Below are 22,397 nucleotides of genomic sequence, written 5' to 3' on the forward strand. Positions count from 1 at the left end.
AGCTTGCACTCATTCCCTGAATTAGAGTTAATCCACAGCCAGACCCCGGTCTCACAGAGCAAGGAAGCAAGATGGACTTCTTTACCTAAGAGGCCAGTGCAGAGCTGGTGAATCAGCAGTGGAAGACTCCCCAGCCCAAGCCTAACTTAAACTGATACTTCCAGCAATCTCCTGTCCAGTGTGGCAAGGTAGAGCCCTGTGGAGTCCTACTTCATGATGCCTTCTGGATAAACAGATGATGAGCTGAACACTGCCTTAAAAATCCTCTTGGGAAAAAAAAAGCAGGCTCATCCAAGCATGACCCAATCTGAGCTTACTGTGGTCTTCAGCCATGTCAGCACCACCTTATAGAGGTGTACTCACTCCAGGAATATATTTAATGGATCATACCACTTGAATCTGCTGGTCTGATGCATCGCTTTTCTGTTGCGTCCAAAACCATTGGGTGTGTACAGAAACAGTTGTAAGATCCTTCTGTGTTAATGCACTGGCCATCAATACAGCTGTTTGGGTCCTGACATTCATCCGTGTCTTTAAAATGGAAGGAAATGTATCAAGGAAAGCCAGTACAAAGCAGTTGCATCGTGTTAATCAGTGTTTATATTTTCTTACTTTAGGAGCAGACTTCCCTGCATGACTTCTGTTACACACTGAAACCCTGCCTGCGCCCACAGAGAAGAACAGACAGATGATCAGGATGCTGATCTCTAATCGTCAGATACCAGGAAGCATCTGGTTGAGGAGGCTTGTTGAGGTAGAAGTGGCACGCATACCCTGCATCCAGCACAGCTGCAGCTGGTTCACAAGTTCCTATCCCATTAGGACAGTACCAGCAGGCATTAGAGGTGGACACACTCTCTAAAATTCCTCATGAGCTCATCAGGAGGAATGATTAACTTATCTGGCCACAATGTTTCTTAGTTTGGGTTGGAGAAGAAAAGTAGAAATTTAGCCCAAAGGGAAGAACAGGCCTTAATTCAAACAAATTACATTAAATTAGCAAAGAAAAACAAAACCAAAAACAACCAAACTTTGTAAAGAAGCTATCTTAGAAACCCAAGGTGAAAGGCTGTCCCCTTTTGTGGTTGCAAAAATTACTTCCTTTCATTATACTATTCTGCATATTTTATAAGGTTTTTTGCTTACAAAGTAAAAGCCAGGGTCACCGTAATTTTTAGCAGAGTACCAGAACCAAAGGAGTACAAATTTCTGCAAACTAAACAGAGTGTCAGTGACCTGAACTGTAATTTCAGATTGCATATTAACTCCTTGTGGAAAATAATCTGTCCTTGAAAAAAAAAAAACCAACAAAATCATATCTGTGTTGATATATTACACTAAAACCAACACACTTAACAAATGTACAGTGGGTTTCACATACTGACTTTCAGCGCTCTCTCCATGTACAAAGAGAAGAAAGTTAAATCGTAGCTGGTGCAGTAAAGCAGCAGTATGTGTTTATAGGGAGGCAGCCACCTCCAATCACTTTGTGCTGCCTGGATGAGGGCAGGTAGCAGCTCTAAACTACACTCAGGGGAGCACAAGGAGCTGTTTTGGAGACACAAACTATTGGGAGCAATTTGCTGAAAAAGGAAGCAAATAAAGCAAACTGCTCTACGTGCCACTACCGTGTCAGCCAAAATTGCTACCCAGTCAAGCAGAAGGGAAGAGAAATGACCCAGTGCCTCTGAAAAAAGCTGCTACTAAATGAGTTTGGAGGCCCTGTGTACCTCCTAGGAGTACTGCAGTTCTGGTGGGAATTCTTCCATTTGAGTCTGCTTGTTTTGCCCATCTGCATACCATTACAGTGACAAGACCACTTTAAATAAACTTACCAAAGCACTGGAGCTTAACCGGGTCATAGTATGTGCCTTGTTTGCAGTAGCACTCATAACCTGGCTGCGTATTCAAACAGAAGCCATTTTTACAGATTTCTTGTCCAAAGAGCTGGCATTCATCAGCATCTGAAAAGAAAACATTAAAGGCTGCATTATCATAGTTATTACAAGTCCACACAGAGGAGCAGAATGGAATAAAGCCTGTACATGTCTCGGTGCAAGCAAAGTGCTCTATCAACAGTGGGTCCTAGCAGCACAAACATCCATATTAAAAACAAACCTAGTGTAGAAGAGGCAATGGTGTACACGTAGCCAAAATGGAAGAGGGAAAACTTCTTTTTCTTGCCAGAGTAACTCTCGAGGCACACACACGCAGTAGATGACCTGCCCACAGACAGAGTAAAGCTGGACTACTTGGAGAGTCTGCAGCTCCTCTAGCTATCCCTCAGGCAAGCAAAACAGACTCAGAATATGGCCAGGCCCATGCTTCCCAATATAATTTGCTTTACTCGCAATGAAATCCAATCAAATCACATCACCTAACTACAAAACTAACTAAGCAGTTATGCTTATTGACTTCTGTCACTGCTCTCTTTCTCTCCCCACAGTTTGACAACTCTGCAGTGCATAGTAGAGAATCCTCCCATCAGCAGTGTTTGTGATTTTGTTATTGAAACACATATCAGAAAGTTCAACGGACACTTCCTTCCCCATAGGAATAACTGTGTCTGTTGCTAACATGCAGCACTGCAGCTCCTAGAGCCACCAAGTGACAAAGAGGCTAAATGTTCTCAGGGAGGTTTCACATCTAACATACGCCAGCTCATACATACCACTTCACAGTTGTATACGCTTTTTTTTTTTTCCCAGAACTGTATTTATGTATTTGTTACTGTTGGAATTCCATTCACTTCTTTTTTTTCCAGCCCACTCTCATTTGCTAGACCTATCTGCTAAAGCAGACTGTTGAAACTAGGTTGGTATTAAAAACAGCAATAAAAAGCACAGTGTAAAAGTAGGTGAATTTCTTCTCAATGCCAGTTGTACCGATCCACTGTCTTCTAGAAATTCACTCTCCCTTTACACTAGGGCAGTATACACTTTAGCCTCAAACCGTCATTTCCAGTCGTACTGCAGTTTTAAAGGCAAATTATTCAAATGCTTTTCCAGAGGAACTGAAAGAGCTATGAAGCTATTTATTTTTGCAGTCACTCTTCCAGCCCCTAAGTGGCTTCAAACATTAAATATTTTAAGTTGGACTGTTTAGCAGAATGAACACTAAGATTAATAAGAAATGTTATTTAGCTGGATGTCTGTACATGTCTTTCTTTTTGCTATGGAACAGAGGTATGTGGTCTGTCTGGGGAAAAGTGGGAGAACCTGGGAGTGAAGTCAAGGAAGCTGGCTGAGCACATTCATTTCTGACAGATAATTTCAAATGAAACAGGAGCTTTTCCTATAAGAAGTTTGCTGACAAGAGCAGCAGAAACATGCATTAGTGTAACAAAGAAAGATCACATTATTAGAAAGACTTGTCCATTTATTGTCTGTCCTCTGTGCCGTTCCTAAGGTTATAGGGAAGTAAACTTATAAAAACAGAAAGAGTCTTATTATGGCAAGGAGTTGTTGAGGATATTACCAGACTAAGTACTTCCAGCCTTCAGTACTCATGGCAGCTAGAGATGTTATGTCTTAAGAAGTGAAGTACAGCACTTTCCTCAATTTGTGAAAAGTGAGGAAAGGTACAAGTGAATACTTCATGAGGGTAACACTGAAAGATAGAAAGAGGGCAGAGAATGGAACTATTCACCAACTGGGATAGGAAAAATGACCCAGCAGTATCCTGGTCACAGAGGAAATATAGTTCAAAAAACGTGCAGTTAATCATTAGGAAGAAATCCTTTCACCATCAGTTTCCGTCATCTCTCAGACAGAGGACTGAGAGAGAAGGGATTTAGCTAGAAACAACTCTGGCCAATGCTATCGACCATATGACAGTATGCCTCTATTAATATTAGTTCTTCTAAAAACGGACAATTTTACTGCATTTTTAAGTGATGTGAACATGTGGCAATTTCTACATAAATTCTTGATTTGTAAAACAGTTATTCTAATAGGAAAATATATACACATTTTGCATACTTTTTAAAGATACAGTGGCTACTATGTAACTCAAACACAACACGTTGATTTCATTTTAGCTAATACAGTGCATGACACCATATGCTGAGGAAAAATAATTTCACAAATTATTTATATGAATGACTACTTTTCAAACAGGAATTTCGCTGATCTCACTCTTCTCTTAAGTGATGTTAACTCCCTCTTGTCCACACCCAAAAGCTCAGATTTCTGCCACTCACATTCTCTACAGTCTTTTGTTCAGTAATAATTTCATGAAGTTCTGTAATGTGAATGTAATTGCTGAACTGTCCAGTTTTTACATTCATTCTTTCTTTTAAGTCTGATTTTAACACATCACTTTATGCCAACTGCCCAGGCATTTATCTACAAAGTTAAGGTGGCTTTGCATTTTGTATTTAAAAGAGTATTTGAGGTTTGTAGTCTCAGCATCTAGTTTTACAGTTTGTAGCACTTAATAAACCAGAATATTACAAAGACCTGATAATTGATATTTTGTCAAATGATGATCTTCAGCACTGTTCTAAATCACAAGTGGCTTTTGTCATCTACTAAAATTTGAATTAATATGTTTTAATTGCTAGCTCACATTTCTAGTCAATCAACTGCCAGAAATTCTGAAGTAATTGATAAAAGTCAGCACTGACCTTTGTAATTCTCAGCAAGAAGCCCATAAGATGATTCTCCAGAGGGAATGAAGCCTTTCCCTTCAGGACACAGATCAGTAAATTCAGCTAGGAGAGAGGGAAAAAACAAAAATTAAGCTGTCCAGAAAAATCTACTTGTTATATATTTGTTTCAGGGTAGTTTGAGAAATCTGAGGCATCCTTTTGCCTTATGCACATCTATCAGTCCATCATGCATATCTTTAGCTAAATGGGGGATGCTAATTCTACAGTTCAACTTTTTCCTGCTCTCAGCTGGCAGAGGTAGTTTTGAAAAACATAGCTAGGATACCCAGCCATCACAGAGCTGCATGTAAACTCATTTACCTTGCTTCTTGTCAGGAGAATATAGTCCTCCCTTGGTTACATGGTGCACCACTATTATAACAATACCAGTAGCAAAATCATCGTAATTAAAGCGAGCTTTGGCCTTTCTGAGCTACACTGCAAGCTGCGCTGTAGACGTATCCCAACTGAGGTACAACCCTCTATGCATATACAGAGAAAACACTAATTGAGTGCAACAGGAGAAAATGGTATGGGTTACAGAGGGAAACTGTTTAAAGTGTCTTGGAGACTGAACAGAATCAAGTAAACCTATCCAAGCAGAATGTTTACCTAATGTGCTTCATTTTCAGTTTTACTGATCTTAAACTATGGTTTAAACAGGAACTAAACAAGATGATGCATCTGTGTAGAAAGTAATCTTTAGTATTTAATCTCAAAAAGTTCATGCATGCTCTTTTTTAACATGATTTCTTCTAGCTGGATACTGAATTTCAGCCATCACTGTTTATATTTCAAGTACTGTTTTCAGTATTTGTTACAAGTATCATATGACTATGTTTTTCTAACTAATATTTAGGGGTTATACAATAGTCTACAGACAGTATGATTAACTATATTGATCAGTAAGCAGCAAAATGTAAATCTAACATCATAATATATATCAGTAATTCACAGTGGTGTGGAAACAACATTATGAAGAGTAACTACAGACTCAAAAACATGTGACGCTTACCTTTGTTTTCCAGCTTGTGGAAAAAAAATCTAACTAAAATGATGCCACAGCATCATTACAGCAGAAAAACCTTCCATTTTCCACATCTCACAAAAATGAGAATCCATTTTTGTTTAAAATCTGTTGGACATGATGCTGCCTGGTAACAGGACATTTTTATCCCTAGAGTAACTGCGGCGAAGCCAATGGATTTAGACCAGATATGAGTTATTCCTATTAACTTTTCCTCTACGGAAATCTCCCCTGAAAAAGTCATGCTTATTCTGTACAGAATATGGAATTTAATGCAAAAGCCTTCTCTGACAACAAAGCATACTACAATTAACATGAAAACAATGCTTCAAAAATGTACATGTAGACTGAGAGCTTCATCTTACCAGTTCCAAAGACAGGGCATGGAAAGATTTCACAGTTATCACCCCAGCCAGCACCCAGAGTACAGCAGCATTCTTGTTTGGTTACATTGGACGCAAGCACATTGTCACAGAAGTTAGCATCATTCAGATTGTAGTAGCACTCCTTCTTTCCATCTTCCTGTTGATCAGGCTCTATTGGCAACTCTAAAAGTGAAGGGAACATCTGTGTAAGATTATATGTGAAACAGATCTGTTTTATAGGAGAATCATGCGAGTCACAGTTCTTCTGAAGTCACCACAGCAAAGAGTAGTGCTGCCTGGTTGAGAAGAAAATAGTTAGGTACAAATTTCGTTTTCACCTTTTTGTTCTTGTGAAGAATTACAGCAGTTCCTAACTGTTCTCAAATCCATTCTCCAAATTTGGCCATTTGGCCAAAACTGGAATTTTTCATACTTGCACTTCCTTCACTTTCAAGTGATGCATAAACTACCTGCTTGTCATGCCTAATTATCACTCCAAAGTGGGAACTGGTTACTTTAACTCAGCTTCCACCAAAGACTCTTGTGTTGGGGAGTTGAATTTTTGTTTCTTTTTTCTGTTTGTTTTGGTTTTAATTGTTGTGCCCAACGTGGTGCTTTTCGTGTATGAATCCTGAAGTCCTCCACAGATATGAGCAAACATTACACAACCTCATTTTACAGATAAAGAAACCTTATAAGGCACAGGCTGAAAAAGACTGATGGTCCAGAGAATGAACATTTCCTTCTGATTTTACTGGGAAAAAAAGTACAAGTCCATGCTTGAAAACAAGGTCCTTTATGATTTTGGTGAAAGTAGCTGTGCAATTCTGCAGTAAGTAGGGGAATATAATACAGATGTCGAGTTAACTGACTCTGCATTTTACTTTCAAATACGACTTACAGGCATCCAGCCAAGAAATAGTAATTTCTGCCCTCTGCAGTTGAGTAGCTGAGTGGGTCCTCTCCTGCTATATATATATTATATATATAAAGGGACTCGAGGAAAAACACTTTTTCCCACAGATCTAATAAAAAACATTAACAGTCAAAGACTTTTAAAAGCAAGGCACTCCCCTTAAGTACACAAAGGAGCAAGTTTGAAATAAAAATACATAGTTGAAGCTTCTGTATTTTCAGAATCCTGTCTGTCTACCTTGCACTTACAGAACATTCTCTTCAAGAGCTCAGTAATAGAAACTATCACATAAAGATGTTAATTGCACTTGGATTAATATGACTAACTTTTTGTGTGCCATCCATATAGTAACTGAGTCGCTCACATTTACTAATCAAAACAAAAATTTTGTTCAGAAGCGTTAGATCTTGAGGTGATTGGTTCATTCCCTTTTCTTCTTGAGAAATGCCTTATGCCTAGCACTTAGATTAGAAATATTGAAATTCATAAAAACACTACAAATTACTGCATACTGATTGACCTTCCACTGTTTGGGATTTCACCTATTTCTTCTCAGTCTGTTGCACAATACACCAAACAGCAGAGAACCGTAAAGTAATGTGTCCACGTGGGGATTAAAACTGGAGAAGATAGTTGAGACTGCCAGCTTCAAGTCATTGTGTAGTCATTGTGAACCACGATCACTTGACTGTCTGCCTCACAGAGGCAATGCCCAGCAAGTTGCTTTACACAAGTTACAGAAGGCATCTTCTTTTCTCATCCCCTCCAAATAAAGACAGATTGCTGCGAGGTGGGAATTCAAAGGTAGTGATTGCCCAGCAGATACTGAAGGAACTCCAGCTCATTACCTAACACCTGTTTTGCCTTCCCAACCTCATTTTGCAAGCAGGTGAGACATGGTAGCTTGACTTAGCATGCAAATAATAGATTCATTTTCAGAAAAGCACTAAGGATTGCCTGTTGCTGCACTCCAATAGTATGAACGTGTGTAATAGTTCTTTTGGCTTCTCATTCCAAACAGACAATTAGATTTATTTCTGTTTTCCTCAGAAAAGCGCCCGTGTCTGTTTTTGGAGATTGAGGAGCTGGCAGACACCTCTGTTCAAATGTAGTACAATGTTGCCACCTACGAGGCAAATTTTCCTTTGCTGCTTTGCCAATATAACTTAAGTTGTACATTAAAGGAAACACCCAGCTGAGTGCTTATTTCATCTTTGTTAGTTTAGTCTGTGGTCTCCCCTCATCGGATAATTACAATTTTCCATAATGTGCTGAATTTCATAAAGTACAGTGGTTTTGCGGTATCAGCTGCTGTCCAATAGGAACTAAGTTAAGACTATCGTGTGTCACAGAAACTAGTGAACTAAATCTGCCATTCCAAGGTGAGAGAGCAGTACTTGAGCCACCAAATTATACATTTTCTTTGGCTGTCTGCCATCTGTCTAACTGAATCAAAGCCAGACGCTTTAGCGGGAGGAAAATGCATGGCACTTTTCACTCTGGTTACCCAGAGAAAGAACACCAGAAGCTGCCCCAAGAGGAAGGGGAGACAACCTCGTGGTGTGATTGTTTATTCCCATTGTACATATGATGTGTTGGTTTCTCCTCCCATTATCTGTTCAGCAGCTTAAAGGTCTGTTGTTTACACAGCTGTGTCTGAGGGTTAGTCAAGCAGGCTGCATGAATGTTTGGAAAGCAAATGAGACACAAATTTTATTAGTAGTAGGTTGGTTTTTTTTTAAATCAAGACCGGTCTGCGTCTACAAGCTTATAATTTCTTTCATACCCTATTAACCATTTAGCAAACAGGTTGTTTTTGAAAGCAGTTTCAGAAAGTACTTTAACCAAATATGATAGGAAATAGACCTGCTTTTTCATATTGTTGCTTGTTTTGCATTTCTTGCTGTTCTTAGGAAACGTAAAATATCCCTCTATCTAAGGCACTTGGGTTAAGTAATGTAATGTTATCATGTTGTTACAACTGTTAAATTAACAGCCTGGAAGACAGAATCTATCTGCTGCTAGATGCAGTAGGAAGTATTTATTAGAAATAGATTAATATGCCTTAACATAACCTTAATCTAACAATGTGCTTCAGTATGTGACCGATGCAGAAGTGTGCGTTATTGTTAAAGGATTCAGGAAGCAATCAGGACATTAGTACGTGATTAGAGTGTAGCATACACATTTATTTATATAAGTAGTGAGACAACTGTGATGTGAAAAAACCCTTAAAATAAATTTAACTCATGAGATCTTTGCTACCTTGTACCTATCACTGTTTTGTACGTGGAACCCAGTGACGTTGTTGGTAAAGTGAAAACGTGCGCATCATTACAAATTGATGGCCTCTGAAACCTCAGCAAAGACTGGAGTGACTGAGCAAATGGCAAGCAACACATTTTCTGAGCTCAGTTTTCAGAATTACAGTGAAAATATATTGGTATGCATCTACAGTCAAGGTGTAGTCTTACAGATTTCTCAACTGGCTCTGCATGTGCCACTCTACACCACCTAATGTGTGTGCAGTGATACACACACAGGCATATATACAATTCAGGAAGTAGTAGAAGCAATGGATGTTTAAAAACAGTAGATCAGACCACATGTTCATAGATGACTGAAACTCAGATTGTGATACAGATTAGAAAAACATGGACATATTGTTGTAAAAAAGAATAATACAAGAATGAAGAGTTTCCCTTCAAGTCCTACTGATTAGAAAACCAGGAAAAATTGGGAATTTTAGAGTGCGTACTCAAGCACTAAATTTCTAGCCTCAAGGAAGCTCTAGGATTAGATTTATCAAGTGTTACTTAGCTGCCTCAATATTTTTTGCAGTGGCAGTTGGTTAGATTGGAGGGGATCAATTTTGTTTTAATAGAAATCAGTCGAGGAGGTATTCATACCACATTTGGACACCATATCTCCAACTTATAATTATAAATCCCAGTAGATCCTGTTAGCTATCTTGCCCTAAATAAGCGATCACATTTCACATAAGCAGGAGAGAACAATATCCAAATTCGCTGTAGGTACCCTAAGTGCACCCAAATAGCTGAGGGGAATTCTCTCACTGGAATCCATTGACAGACTAAGCTGCAACCCAAACTTCTGATCTCACTGACCATTCCACATATAAACCAGACTCCTGCTGATATGTTTACATTTATACATAGACTTTTGTTTGCAATTCTCATTTTAAATCATATCTATTATAGTTCTCAAGTATGTACTATCTTTTGTAGCTTCTGGATTCAATGCAAGCAATCCTATTCATTAGCAATATATAGGCAAATACTAATAATTTAGATGCAAACTAGAATATTTATTCTTCTGATGCATAAATAATTAAAAGCCCGTCAATAAGAATTATTACTCTGCATTTGGCTTAGTACTTGCTAGAAGTTTGTAAAAAATGGCTTCCTATATCTCGTCAAAAGAATAAATCAAAAGACTTAGTAATTCAAAGCAAACATTTTTTTCTTATATGCACAAGGATGTTCAGAAGTACTCTAGAATTTCTTCTAATGCAAAAACTAGTTCTTCCTTCCTTTAGCTTTTCTTGCTTCTGCACTGTCCATTACATTTTACAAATGTCAGGACAGACTAGAGGGGAATAACACCATCAAACCTAGCACTATCACTTTTTTTTGTTTCTGGAGTGTGACAATAGGGGCTCAGTCTCCTATGACATACTCTTGAGGACACAACAAACAACAGATGAATTCCACCAAATGAAATCTAAACAGGGGGAAGTCACTAGTGTCCTAATGGTAAGTAAAGTCTGAATACACAATTCCACACAAGAATCACATGCAAAAAGTTCCCAAATTAAAGAATCATCTGAACAATTTTCACCTCTTTTCCCCACTTTGAATGAAGTGCATAGATTTATGCACAAAAATACAAATAAGAAATAACCAGAAGTTGAGAAAACTACATTAAATGACAGCTAACTGCAACGGGATAACATAAATCAAATTCTTCCTTTCTCAGAATAGGCATGATGCAAGCCAGTGCTGACATCTGATGCCCACATGCAGTGTTGGGGCTCTAGAAGCACTGCACCTAATTCGACTGGTTTGCCAAAGCTACAAGATGCACAGCCATCTCATCACGCTTTGTAGGGAGGTAGCATACTATTTCTATACGAGCATGCTGCAGCTGGCTCAGGAGTGAAGTATTCACTGTTGGGTAACCAGCATTATTGCTCCTCCTGCAGTTACCATGGAAATACCTAATTTCTGCGTCTCCTGGTCTCCTGTGCGACACTTTCCTTCTTGATGATCTTACCTGAGCAGTCAAACTGAAGCGCTTTGCTAGCGCCCAGTGAATGCTGCACAAGGAGGGAGAGTGGCTTCTTTCAAACTGGTTACAGTAAGACTGTGATGAGAACAAAATAGTGCTAGTACTGACAGCAGAGTGCTCATCCATACACAGACTGGTCAGTCAGAGTGGGTATTTCATCCTCTCTATAATGATGGTTGGGTATGGCCTTCACTACTCTCAGAACTTGGTTTCTTTTTCCTGTGCTCAGGTGCTCTGCTAACTTATTGGCTTTGATACTGTTTCAAGAAAACCACTGAATTCTCCCAGATTCTACCCCAACACAACACGACGTTAATGACATCATTCACACCTGAAAATCTTGAGAATATAATTCATATGCCCTTCTTCCATCAGTTCATGGAATAAATTTAATTGCTGCTACTTAAGTTAGCATCAGTTATCACCTATTGTGCTCCACGGTAGAAAGGTATTGCAGAACCGCAAACTGCTCACGAAGAGGAGTGGAGGCAGTGTCCCAGGACAAAGGGCTTTCTGCCCCTTTTTTCATTCCTGTAAGCCTGAATCTTTCTCACAGGACTTTGTAGCAGTTTCAGCTTGTCAGTCAGCTGCTAATGATATTTCACAGGCAACATCCTGAGTGCTGCTGAGTGCTACATTCGATCATCTAAAAACTAGTTGTGCTTGGGTCACAGATGTTTCAACCTTGTTTACAAGTGTGACTGATACCAGAAAATAGCCCCAGCTTTTTAGGCTCCAGGGTCTGCATCCAGCACAAGAATCGGTTTTTTTAAAGAGTTCCAGAAGCTGTATCAGACTACAGTGTAAGAAGATAGAAAAATACCAAGATTTACATTCCAGAGGAGGAAAAACGCAGGAGTTAATTCCTTTGTTTATTGTTCTCTGTTGCTCCCTATGTGGGGTTGCTTCTTCTCTCCAGATTGAATCAATGTAGAAAACTGGAGGCAAATTCACAAGTTCTAAGTCTGCTCTTAAAGAATGTACTTCAAGTAGCATTTGCAACATCCAGAACACCTGAACTAAGCCTCACAAATCTTTTAAGATGGACAGCGCGGAAAAAACAGGACAAAAGACAGAGTAAAACGTGCAAAGGGAACTCCTCTCATGCACACACATTCAAGGCAACAAAGTTGTAGTTTCCTGTTGTTAAAACAAGCATTTCTACCAACTTTACCTTTGCATAGGTTATATATTCAGTGAAAATCATGTCAAGCATGCAAAAATCTGCTGATATTTTACCTGGTGAGGTACGGAAGCGACACTGTCCGGTCATGGGATCGTACTCCTGGTTTTCATCAGAACACAGGCACAGAAAAGAACCATCAACGTTCTCACAGAGGGCTTCGCCACATACCCCACTCAGCATTTCACATTCATTCACATCTGGGGAAAAGGGCAGAAATATAAATCAATTCGGGGCCACTACTGACACTTTGTTCTTTTATCTGCTGTATCTGCGCCAGTACTGTCTGCCAGATTTCAGATGTGATCTCTGGGGAAGGATTAAAACCTCACTAATACTTAAGTGGGCTCATAAACAAGTAGTTAGGCACTTTGAAATAAAGGTACCTGAAACCATCGTACAGTTAATAAAAATACTGGTTCTGTTTGGCTACTGCTTGTAGATTGGAACAGCAGTTTTCTTTTGTTTGGTTTTTTTTTCTGGGAGGTTTATTTTTTTATTTTTTTCTAATACTTTCTTTTCTCAGCACCTTTTCCTTCGGCTTTAAGGTTGAGTCTCATTTCATTTGATTTCTTAAAGAGCTTCTACAACCAAACTTGTTCTCTTCATTATCAAATTTGCACTGAATGCAGGGAGTGAAATAAGTGGTGTGATATGGACTATTTTCCTGCAGAACAGATACCCCAAACTAATAACTGTGACCACCCAACTGTTCAAACAAACAAACAAAAAATCCACATATTTTTAATTTGGATTCCATATACTTACTAATTAGTCTAACCTGAAATGCTTTCAGTTGACAGTAGAGTTGTCTGCTATTTAAATAAAGGTTACCAAATATTCTCAGTATGACTTTATTCCCTTTTAGACTGTTAAAGTTTACCATTGAAAACTAATGAGTCTTTCTACATGTGACAGAATCTGGAAGTTATGATTTCTTTATCACTGTTCAGAAATAATCTATAATTGAGTATGGTATGAAGGGTAATCTGTGAGGCAATCTTTTATCTTTTTTGGCTTTTATACAGAAAGAATGAATGCTGATTTGTATGTGTTTATTTTATATAAATACACATTTTAACTTTAAAGAACGTTGTCCAGCTAGGAACTTAATATTTTTCCTAAAATTCTTTTGCTAAGTACCTTGCACTTAAATGTATAAACATTTTACAGTTGTCCAACATATTCCCAGAATCATGTGTGTTAAAAAAAAAGGATAAGAACTGAAAAACTGTGTAGCATCCTGATTCTGTCTTGAAGAAACTGTGTAATGAATACCTTTCCTTGATCTGGTACTTTGTATTAGAAACTTGTGCTGCCTCAGTCACTTGTTAGGATCAACCACTGCTATTAACAACAGATAAAGCTATCACTTAGAAAAGTTATGGGCACGTGTATGAAAGTCTCACAACTTTCCAGGGTGATAGGGTCTTTCCTAGAGCTTGAAGTCAATGTTAAAATATGTTCAAACACAACGTGCCTAGGGAGGTGTGCTGTCTAACTCAGTCTGCATGTACCACATGCCAGACTTTATTTCCTGTAGGAGGTACTACAGAGTTCTGGCTATTCAGTTAAGAGACTAAACAGATGTTGCATTTAAATAGGCTAAATCATTAAATTTGCTCTGTTAGGATTTATACCTGCTCATGGTTATGACATTCAGAAACAGTAGGTTTTCTTGTGTTTTTATCTTTTTCTGAGAGAGAAAATGAGAGGTTTATCAGCTTATTTGCTGCTGGTTTCTGTACAGTTCTAGTAACAAGCTCTCACTACATGGCCAAACAGTTATGTTTCCACCTGGCAGCGTTCAGTGAGTGAAGCGCAGCTCAACTTTGTCCTGCTAGCACAAGGGACAACTTCAGTGATGAAAAAAGAAATATGTGCTTGCGAAGAAATGCATTCTGCTTATCAGCTGCTTTTTGCTTGCTAAAACCTTGCAAGAGAGACTTCTTGAAAATGGGCACTCACCTGTACACCCTTGCCCATCCTGTGAGTCCTGATAGCCCTGGTAACAGAGGCAGCGGTAGGAGCCGTCCATGTTTTCACAGAACCCGTGGCTGCCGCACACTGTGCCATTCACACATTCATCAATGTCTGCAAAGAAATATTTAACATCAGCCAGGCCATGTGACAATCAAAACAGACATTCAGGAGGAGCATGGGGAAACAACCAATGGGCAATTAGCTGTAATGCCTCTGCACAACGGAAAGGAATACACAAAGAACAGACTCGAAAATCTGAAGTAGGAAGTCATACAATTTTGGAAATTGTTTCACTGTTAATTTCACTGGAAATATCTCAAGTTAGATTATTTTTGACTGCCTCTCATGTGTTTCACCAGCCTGCCCAATCTTGGCATGATACTACGTAGCACGGAATAAGACGCACTTTAAACGCAACCATCTCTGCATTTCCTACAGGTTCTGCTGGCATGGTGTTACACAGTCAACAGCACGTGTGAAACTGAACCCCTTGTGCAAGAAGTAAGAGAATGGTTACATTCCTTTTGCAGAAGTGCTGAACATAAGCCAAAGAGTTTTTGAGGGACTCAGAAGTGCTGCACAGAACTCATTCTGGCACTTGGCACAGAAGAAACTCTTGTGGTACATGTGTAAGTGGTAAATATCTGCAGCATGCACCTTCTGGTTTTAATCCTCGAAGTTTACACATATGAATAATCTTCTATAGGTAGGCAAAGTAATTATAATGCCTGCATGCTTTCTATACCAGCCCTTTCATTTGTAGTTCCCATTTGTGGTTTACTGGTCTACGAGTCACTGCACAAGTAAGTCTGTTCTTGACTCAGCTGCCCACCAGCCTGTAATGAGCAGAGCTCCTTGTGACAGAATGTGGTTTATTTTTGCAAGTGCATTACAAGTGCTAGGAATATATTATTTTTATCTTCACTTGAATCAAGACCTAAAACCAAGGCCCTGACCATCTGCGGTCATTTAAGATGTCATTGTGTGTTTTTCAGAAGGAAGAACATTAAGTCAAAAAAACTGGGGTCTTGCCAGGATACTGGGATTAGTACCTTCTGCCTTCTGAATTACTCTGCAGTTTGAAGTGGAGAAGTTATTGCTAAATTTCTTTCCTAGGAACAGTTGTTGACTGTTAAGTAAGGTTGTTGTTCACCCAGAATTACATTACATGCTGTGCTTCTGAGATAATTACATTTTAAATGGTGAAAAAAGTGATTCACTTTTGATTTACCAAGTTATTAGCTGGATCACTAATCCTGCACGTTAAGAGCAGACCATGTGATGGAGCCTACCAACACTGTACCTCGAGCAAAGGCCTTTAATTAATGACATTATCAAAGGTGAAAGGTGAAGTATTCCAATGACAGAATGGAGTTACTGGGAGAATGGAGATAAAACTTGTACACCAGCAATTACAGTTGTGTTTTTGTGATCCTTCACTTTTGCTGCTGAGCACCAGACCTGCATGACATATTTCAGGTTAATTTTCAGTCTCATGACCATCTGGAGTTTCATATATTCTGGTAAAAAAGATCTCGACACTATATCTTTTATTCAGAAAACCCTGTTAGGGGAATTCAAACTGAGTAAGCGGTGGTGGATCGACAGCCAGGAATTTAAGAAAACAGACAATAATGCAGTGCTTGTATTTTCAGTGGCCAGATATAGTTTAATAACAGAAGCTCCTGAGCCACAGGACATTCATGCTGCTGAAAGCCCAGACAGGAGAGACTACAACTGGGGATTTCAGAATTACATGAATTACAGTATTTCTTTTACTGAATACCTAAATATTAAAGAAAACAGATAGGAGAATGGATTGTGCTCTTCAGTAAACTAAGGTCACTGACCAAAAATCTGCAGGAACAAAATTTGCGATCCTAGCAAGTGTTCTACTTTAGAATATAATATATCCACAGGAGATGGCTTTGTTTTTAAAACGTACACAGTCTGACTGGATCTTTCAGTGTATGGGAAATTACAGAGAAGGTCCAAGCACCGAATGTTTTTCCTTGTCTAGACAGCTCACTCAAAGGACTCCTGTTTTACAGCCGGAAAGGGCATTTGTTCCTTTAATGACACTGTAAAGCATGAGCCTAGTAATTGGCAATTCTCTTGCTATATAGAGAGAGCAAGGGAAAAAATTAAATATGAAATAAAAGTATCCTGTGTCTATACGGTGACTAAAGTAGCTCTCTAATTATGATTGTTTTAGGATCCATGACTCAGTGCGGCCTGCTTTAACCAAAACTCCTTTGATCTAACATCATCAAGGTGTAAAGAAAGGCAACGCTTGTGTGCTCAAGCCTGTTCCTACTCAACTCAACAATCCGTTGCTGTTTTCTGCCAATGTGAACAAGGTGAAGGTGCACTTAACCTCAAGCACAAATATTTAAAACTCACCAAAATCAATTTACACTGCAAAGTTTCTGGAAGAGAAACTACTGTCAGGGGAGTTTTGTATACTGCTCAGAAGAACGGCTGTGGTTCTGAGACTTCCAGAGCTTTCCATAGCACCCACATGTAAAAATCAGGACAATAAATAACTGAATAAACATTGGTCATCTAGAGGCAACAATTACGGATGGTCACTGAAAGAGAGTGACACCACAAGACAGACTCTTGTTTTTCCCTTTGCATTCCTTTTCCTTTAGCGTCCTGTTAAAAAGTAGTTGTTGCCCTAACACATCTCTATTAGGAAATGTTAAGAAAGCTGGTGAAATTTGTGATGATTCTTTGTTCACTGTGAAACAAAAAGAGAGCTCACAGTGGCACTCTGGAGACATATGCCTGAACCCAAGCTTGGAAAAAGCTCTTACCTCAGTATTTAACCAGAGACTTGGTGAAAATTATGTTGCCTACTGCATAAAGTTTACAAGATGGCAACTGAGGGCAAAAAGACACTGGAAAACTCTGATGGAATAAGTAAGTTCTTTTGGACTGCCTGTTGACGTGGACAGTGGGGCTATGGGCTTGGAACAGAGGGAAAAGTTAGGGAGCCACTGAGAGACAGATGAGATTTGACGTGAAAACAGAAGAGGCTTTTGCAGCAGGGCATGGACTTAAGCAGCAGAGAACCTCTAAGCTGACTTTTTGCCAGCACAGTTGATTAGCAACCAACTGGGTGAGATATCTTTATAGGAGCCCCAGAGAGCTCCACTGGGAGCTAAGGAGCCTCCTGTTCTGAGAGCCTGGCACAGACAAATTGCTGAGACTGGAGCCATGAAGTAATGCAATGTCACCACAACAAAAGTTTGTCTGCACCTTGGAAGAAGACACAGACTACTCAGCTGTTCAGTTTGTTTTGGCCATGGCCTTAAAACTCCATACCAGAACTGATTCACATGGACTTCACATGGACTGTTTTATGTAGTTGTTGTTTCTGACTTTTCAAAGAATTATTCGAACTCATATAAAAACAGCCTGGAGATATGGAAAATCTGTTCTCCAGGTACAGAAAGGCATTCGAATGCATCAAAATTTCCTCAGGTTCTTTCTCTGATGGCATAAAAAATTTTCCTCATTCACTTGACTGGAGGCAAATTCAGAATGCACCTTGTGTAAAGAACAGTAGCTTCTGCAGTTGGAAGAATCCTTTCTCACTACCTGGAATCACATCCTTTCTCATTACCTGGAATGTCACACATTCTTCCTGTTTCCAGTCTTACTGTTTTATCTTGTCATTTTATAAGCTGACTCTTGAAACTGACATCAGAACAATTATTAACTAAGCAATGAATACTAATTAAGCACTGAAGTCATCAGTGCTTCCCTTAAATGATTTTCTTCAACTCTAGAACTGTTGTTATTAAAATGACAGAATGGAGAAACTAGTCACAGTAAAAACGAGTGCTGCTGCTTCAGAAGACTAGAAGTACCCCTGCTTCGCCAAGTTATTAAAATACTTTTCCAAGTGCTGAAGTCTGATCTGTATTCCATACACACCACCAATTACTTGTGAAGCACAGTGACCTGGTTTAGTGCGGTTTTTTATTCTTCATTAAAAATGTTCCAAAACTACTCACACTCCTGGAAACAGATCTGCTGATTCCATCCTTGTCTATTTAGTAAAACTCAGGCTTTTTTTTATCTTAATAAAGATTACCTATGTTCTACTTTATCATTTGTGATAGCAACCCTTCACTAAGAACTGTGCTTATTCACTGTCAGAGATCAAGACAGAAAGGATCCTGTTTCTGGTCTGTCCCCTAAAATTAGATGCCACTAACTTTTTAAGTTGTGTTCCAGTTCAGCGTTGTCTTTTTTAATTTCCGAGAGTTTGATTTCACAAGGCTGGTAAATGTTCTTCTAACTGATTTGGAATAAATGTTTGGTTTCTACTAAAAGCAGGCTACATTCTTCTCTATCTCTCTCTTTTTCAAACTACATTCAACAGTGAGGCAAAACACCTGCAACTACTTTTCCTGCTGAGAAACTAAAAATATTTAACCATATCCTACATAAAGACTGGGTGAAATGTACACATGCTGCCAAAAGAGTCTAAGAACATGATTTTTAGCAACTGGTTACCAGAAAACTTGGAATTGTCCCATTACATGAAATCATACAATACTGGCTTCTCCATCAGGAGGAATGGGCCCATTCAGTCATTCTCTCTAGTCTAATTACCAGGCTCCTCTGTAACAGTAAGAGAACGTTACTTTCAATTTATGCCATGATGACAAAATGAAGTAAATATTTAGAGATGAAAAAGCAACAAAATATCTACAGGAGTTTTTAGTTATCAACAATAAGTAAAGCACAAATAGCGTGTTTGATGTCACGGTGTATCTAAATATATAGCACACATTCTCTTACATCAGCCTAACAATATTCCCTTACCAATTTCATTTCCTTAGTTTTCATATTACTTATAACAAGTTCAGCTCAAATAATAATGCTGCCTTTCCTCTGCTAAAAGTAGTGGGTAAATGTTACAGAAATCTCCATGCATCTTCTCCACAGAAGGAAAAGCCTTTTCATTAGACCTAAGCAAACTGATGAGAAGAGCTGGCCCATGGAAAATCAATCACATGAGAATTTCCTGTCTTATAATCAAGGATAGAGAACAGCTTGCTTACATTTTGGATGTTTGGGATCCATTACCAAAAGGTTTTAACACTGAGCTATCTCTGCCCAGGTCTTCTCTACGTGCATCCTGCTGAACTACTACAGTGTATACAAACTTCTTCCTCTTCAGAATTATTACCCTCTGCACAAGGCTTCTTGTCTTGAAGAATTCTTTCATCCATAAGAAAAGCCATTCTTCAACAAATTAGGGGAATTTTTATTTTCTGTCAGTATTGCCATCACAAACCACATATCTCCATGAGAAAACAAGTCTATTGGTTCAAATTAAGTGCAGTAGAGTAGCATCACTAGAAAGCATGTGCTTTCCACTAGGAACAAGGTATTTTCTCATATAATAACCAAATAACAAGCCTAGGTTGATGTAAATTTTAGACTTCTCGTTGATGTTTCTCAGCAGTGTTATTACTTCTACAACCTTACATGAAAAAGACTTGTATGTGCATAGCTGCATATGAAGTGTAAGCTATATCACTGAAAAGATCTGACTACTAAGATTTACTCAACTTGCTGCCATTTCAATGTGTAGGAGATTCTATCACAGCTAACATTTTACTGTTTCTCACTGGAGCTCTGTTGCATAGATGCTTCAGCTGGTTGTCAAGGTGCTGATAAGGAAGGTTCTGTTGTCTCACAACCAGCAATAAGAACATTCAGGCAGCTCAGGCTTGTTGCTAATGCACCTAAGACACTTTAAACTAAATGACACTAAATATTTATGGCAGTGAGAGCTACCCATCTGAAACCTCTCACTAGCCTGAATTCTAACTTCTTTTTACTCATGTTTTATATGTATTTATTCTCCCTCCATTGCTGGATGATAGAAATGATTTCTCACTCTGAAAAGTGAGATATTATTGCAAATGTCCACTGATGTTACATACTTTAACATACGAATAACATTCTCACCTTGGCCATCATTGGCCACAGTTAGGCCCATATTTCTTTTTCACTAATTTCTTAGCTCAAAAAATATAATCCAAAGTCAGGAGAAGTAAAGCATGACTTCTAACAAACCTGAGCTCCATTGTGTCTCCCACTTTGTATATTTCATATTATACTTCTTATGACACAAGCAGCAATTTATCACACCATGCATTGAAGAGAAAAAAGCCACAAAAGACCTTTAGGTGGCAGATTGCTGAATTAATAATGGTTCTGGAATATTACATAAAAACAGACTGCTTTCCCACCACCCACCCCAGCTACTATCAGCATATCAATGGGGATGCAAGGGGAAGCTCACTGTGACTTGTCTCACCTTCACAGGTTCGGCCGTCTGCAGACACAGAAAAGCCCTGCTCACATATGCACTGGTAGGAACCATCTGTGTTTAGACATTCTCCGTGAGGTGAACAGAGGTCAGATCTCTCACATTCATTGATATCTGAAAGCAGAGACATTAACAGCTTTGCAAGCGATCATTCTCTCAACACCAATCCTGAGTTTGATTATTCTTAAGAGCAGCATTCATTTCTACCAGCTATGCAAACCGTGTTCGATTCCAGCAACAAGCAAATCCTGTGGGATCTTTTTTAAACACTGGATGTTCTGATGTATCATTCTCTCTCTGTATTTCTGTCTGCAGTGAGGATGAGCAGACGACAATGATTTCCGAGATGTCAGTATAAGCTCTATACAAGCCAACATTTCTTCTGCATTAGGAGAATTCTCAGCTTTCTCCATCTTGGTGTTTCTTGATTGCTCTGTGTTGCTCAGCTTGTGCACCCGGCTCCACATGTTATCAGCAGGTGTGGAGTTGCATCCACTCAGTTGATATTTTATAATTTAAAGCCTCTTTTCTGCATATGGGGAATGGTCCCAAATGGTTGGCACATGAAAGTTGTAATTGTTTTTTGTTTGTTTCCTTTGTTTTTAACTTAGAAAGCATTTTTCAAATACTGCACTTAGAACTTACTTTTGCACCTGAAAAATAAGCACTTCTTTCTTTTTAATGTTTTGTCTTACCTGCCATCAGAACCTAAAGACTGCACGCATTCTTTCAGGAGGTACTATGTTTACAAGAATTATGAGAAAAAGATTTGGAACTGAACTTTGTCTTTTGCTGAACAGAAACCATTTCAAGAAGTACTATGCAGAGATCAAATGCAAATTACACACATTTAGAAAAAACAATTATGCAAGAGGCTCATTCATCCATCATAACGGGATAGCAGAATTTCTTCCTCTTCCCTATGTCTTTGTTGGTCAAATTCCTGCTATTGTTACAGCCATACAAAGTGCACTGAAACAGACAATAACTTTGATAGACTAGATAAGATTCCAGTGCTATCACTTAAATTCCCTTGACAGCATTATAGAATTTTCTTTAGATATAGACTGCATCCTATGTATATAAATCTTCTAGGCCAGTGTCCTGAAGACATGGCACAAGTAGAAAGAACAAAGGCAGCTTCAGGGAGGGTAGTATCTATATAGGGTGCAAAGGGAAAAGTCTTCTTTGAATTCAAGGTAAACAGAGACCAATGCCATACTCTGCGAAGCTCTCCGAAAGCATCTAAGTCATGTAAGGTCAACTCTGACAAGGGCAGCACAATACTTCCTTAGGACGTGTGCTGCTCTCAGGACTTAGCTGTGTGTTTTTTTAACTGCCAGAACAGCTACTTACACAAGGGTAGAATTAAGCATTAAAAATAGGAAAACAAAATTAACAGTGTGAGGGAAAGGAAGTTTTAATTTGTCTTAAGAGCACACTAAATAATTTCTGATGTTTTGGACTCTCTTCTTCAACTTTGCTCCTTACCAAAATACATGTTCCTAATTTATACCTAAATTAGTCCAGATGCTGCTCTGCAGACACTGTATTCTGTGATACATTTGCCGGTTTAATTCAGCAGTTCTCTACTTTGAAT

At 38.8% G+C, this 22,397-nt stretch overlaps 1 protein-coding gene across 1 annotated transcript in view; it reads right to left on the minus strand.

Moving 5' to 3' along the window:
* Positions 1–22,397, minus strand: part of LTBP1 (latent transforming growth factor beta binding protein 1) — a 181,867-nt gene that overhangs the window by 16,531 nt on the left and 142,939 nt on the right. Inside the window, exons 22-28 of the mRNA XM_065729120.1 lie at positions 20,786–20,911; positions 14,422–14,547; positions 12,510–12,653; positions 6,044–6,226; positions 4,628–4,714; positions 1,836–1,964; positions 391–531 (exon numbers count right to left, since the gene is read on the minus strand). Of these exons, the coding sequence (XP_065585192.1) occupies positions 391–531; positions 1,836–1,964; positions 4,628–4,714; positions 6,044–6,226; positions 12,510–12,653; positions 14,422–14,547; positions 20,786–20,911 (936 nt within the window). The remainder of the gene's footprint in view (positions 1–390; positions 532–1,835; positions 1,965–4,627; positions 4,715–6,043; positions 6,227–12,509; positions 12,654–14,421; positions 14,548–20,785; positions 20,912–22,397) is intronic.

The sequence above is a fragment of the Cyrtonyx montezumae genome, unplaced genomic scaffold (assembly GCF_038088225.1).
Source record: "Cyrtonyx montezumae isolate F1298 unplaced genomic scaffold, pur_monq_1.0 scaffold_0, whole genome shotgun sequence".
Classification (NCBI taxonomy): domain Eukaryota; kingdom Metazoa; phylum Chordata; class Aves; order Galliformes; family Odontophoridae; genus Cyrtonyx; species Cyrtonyx montezumae.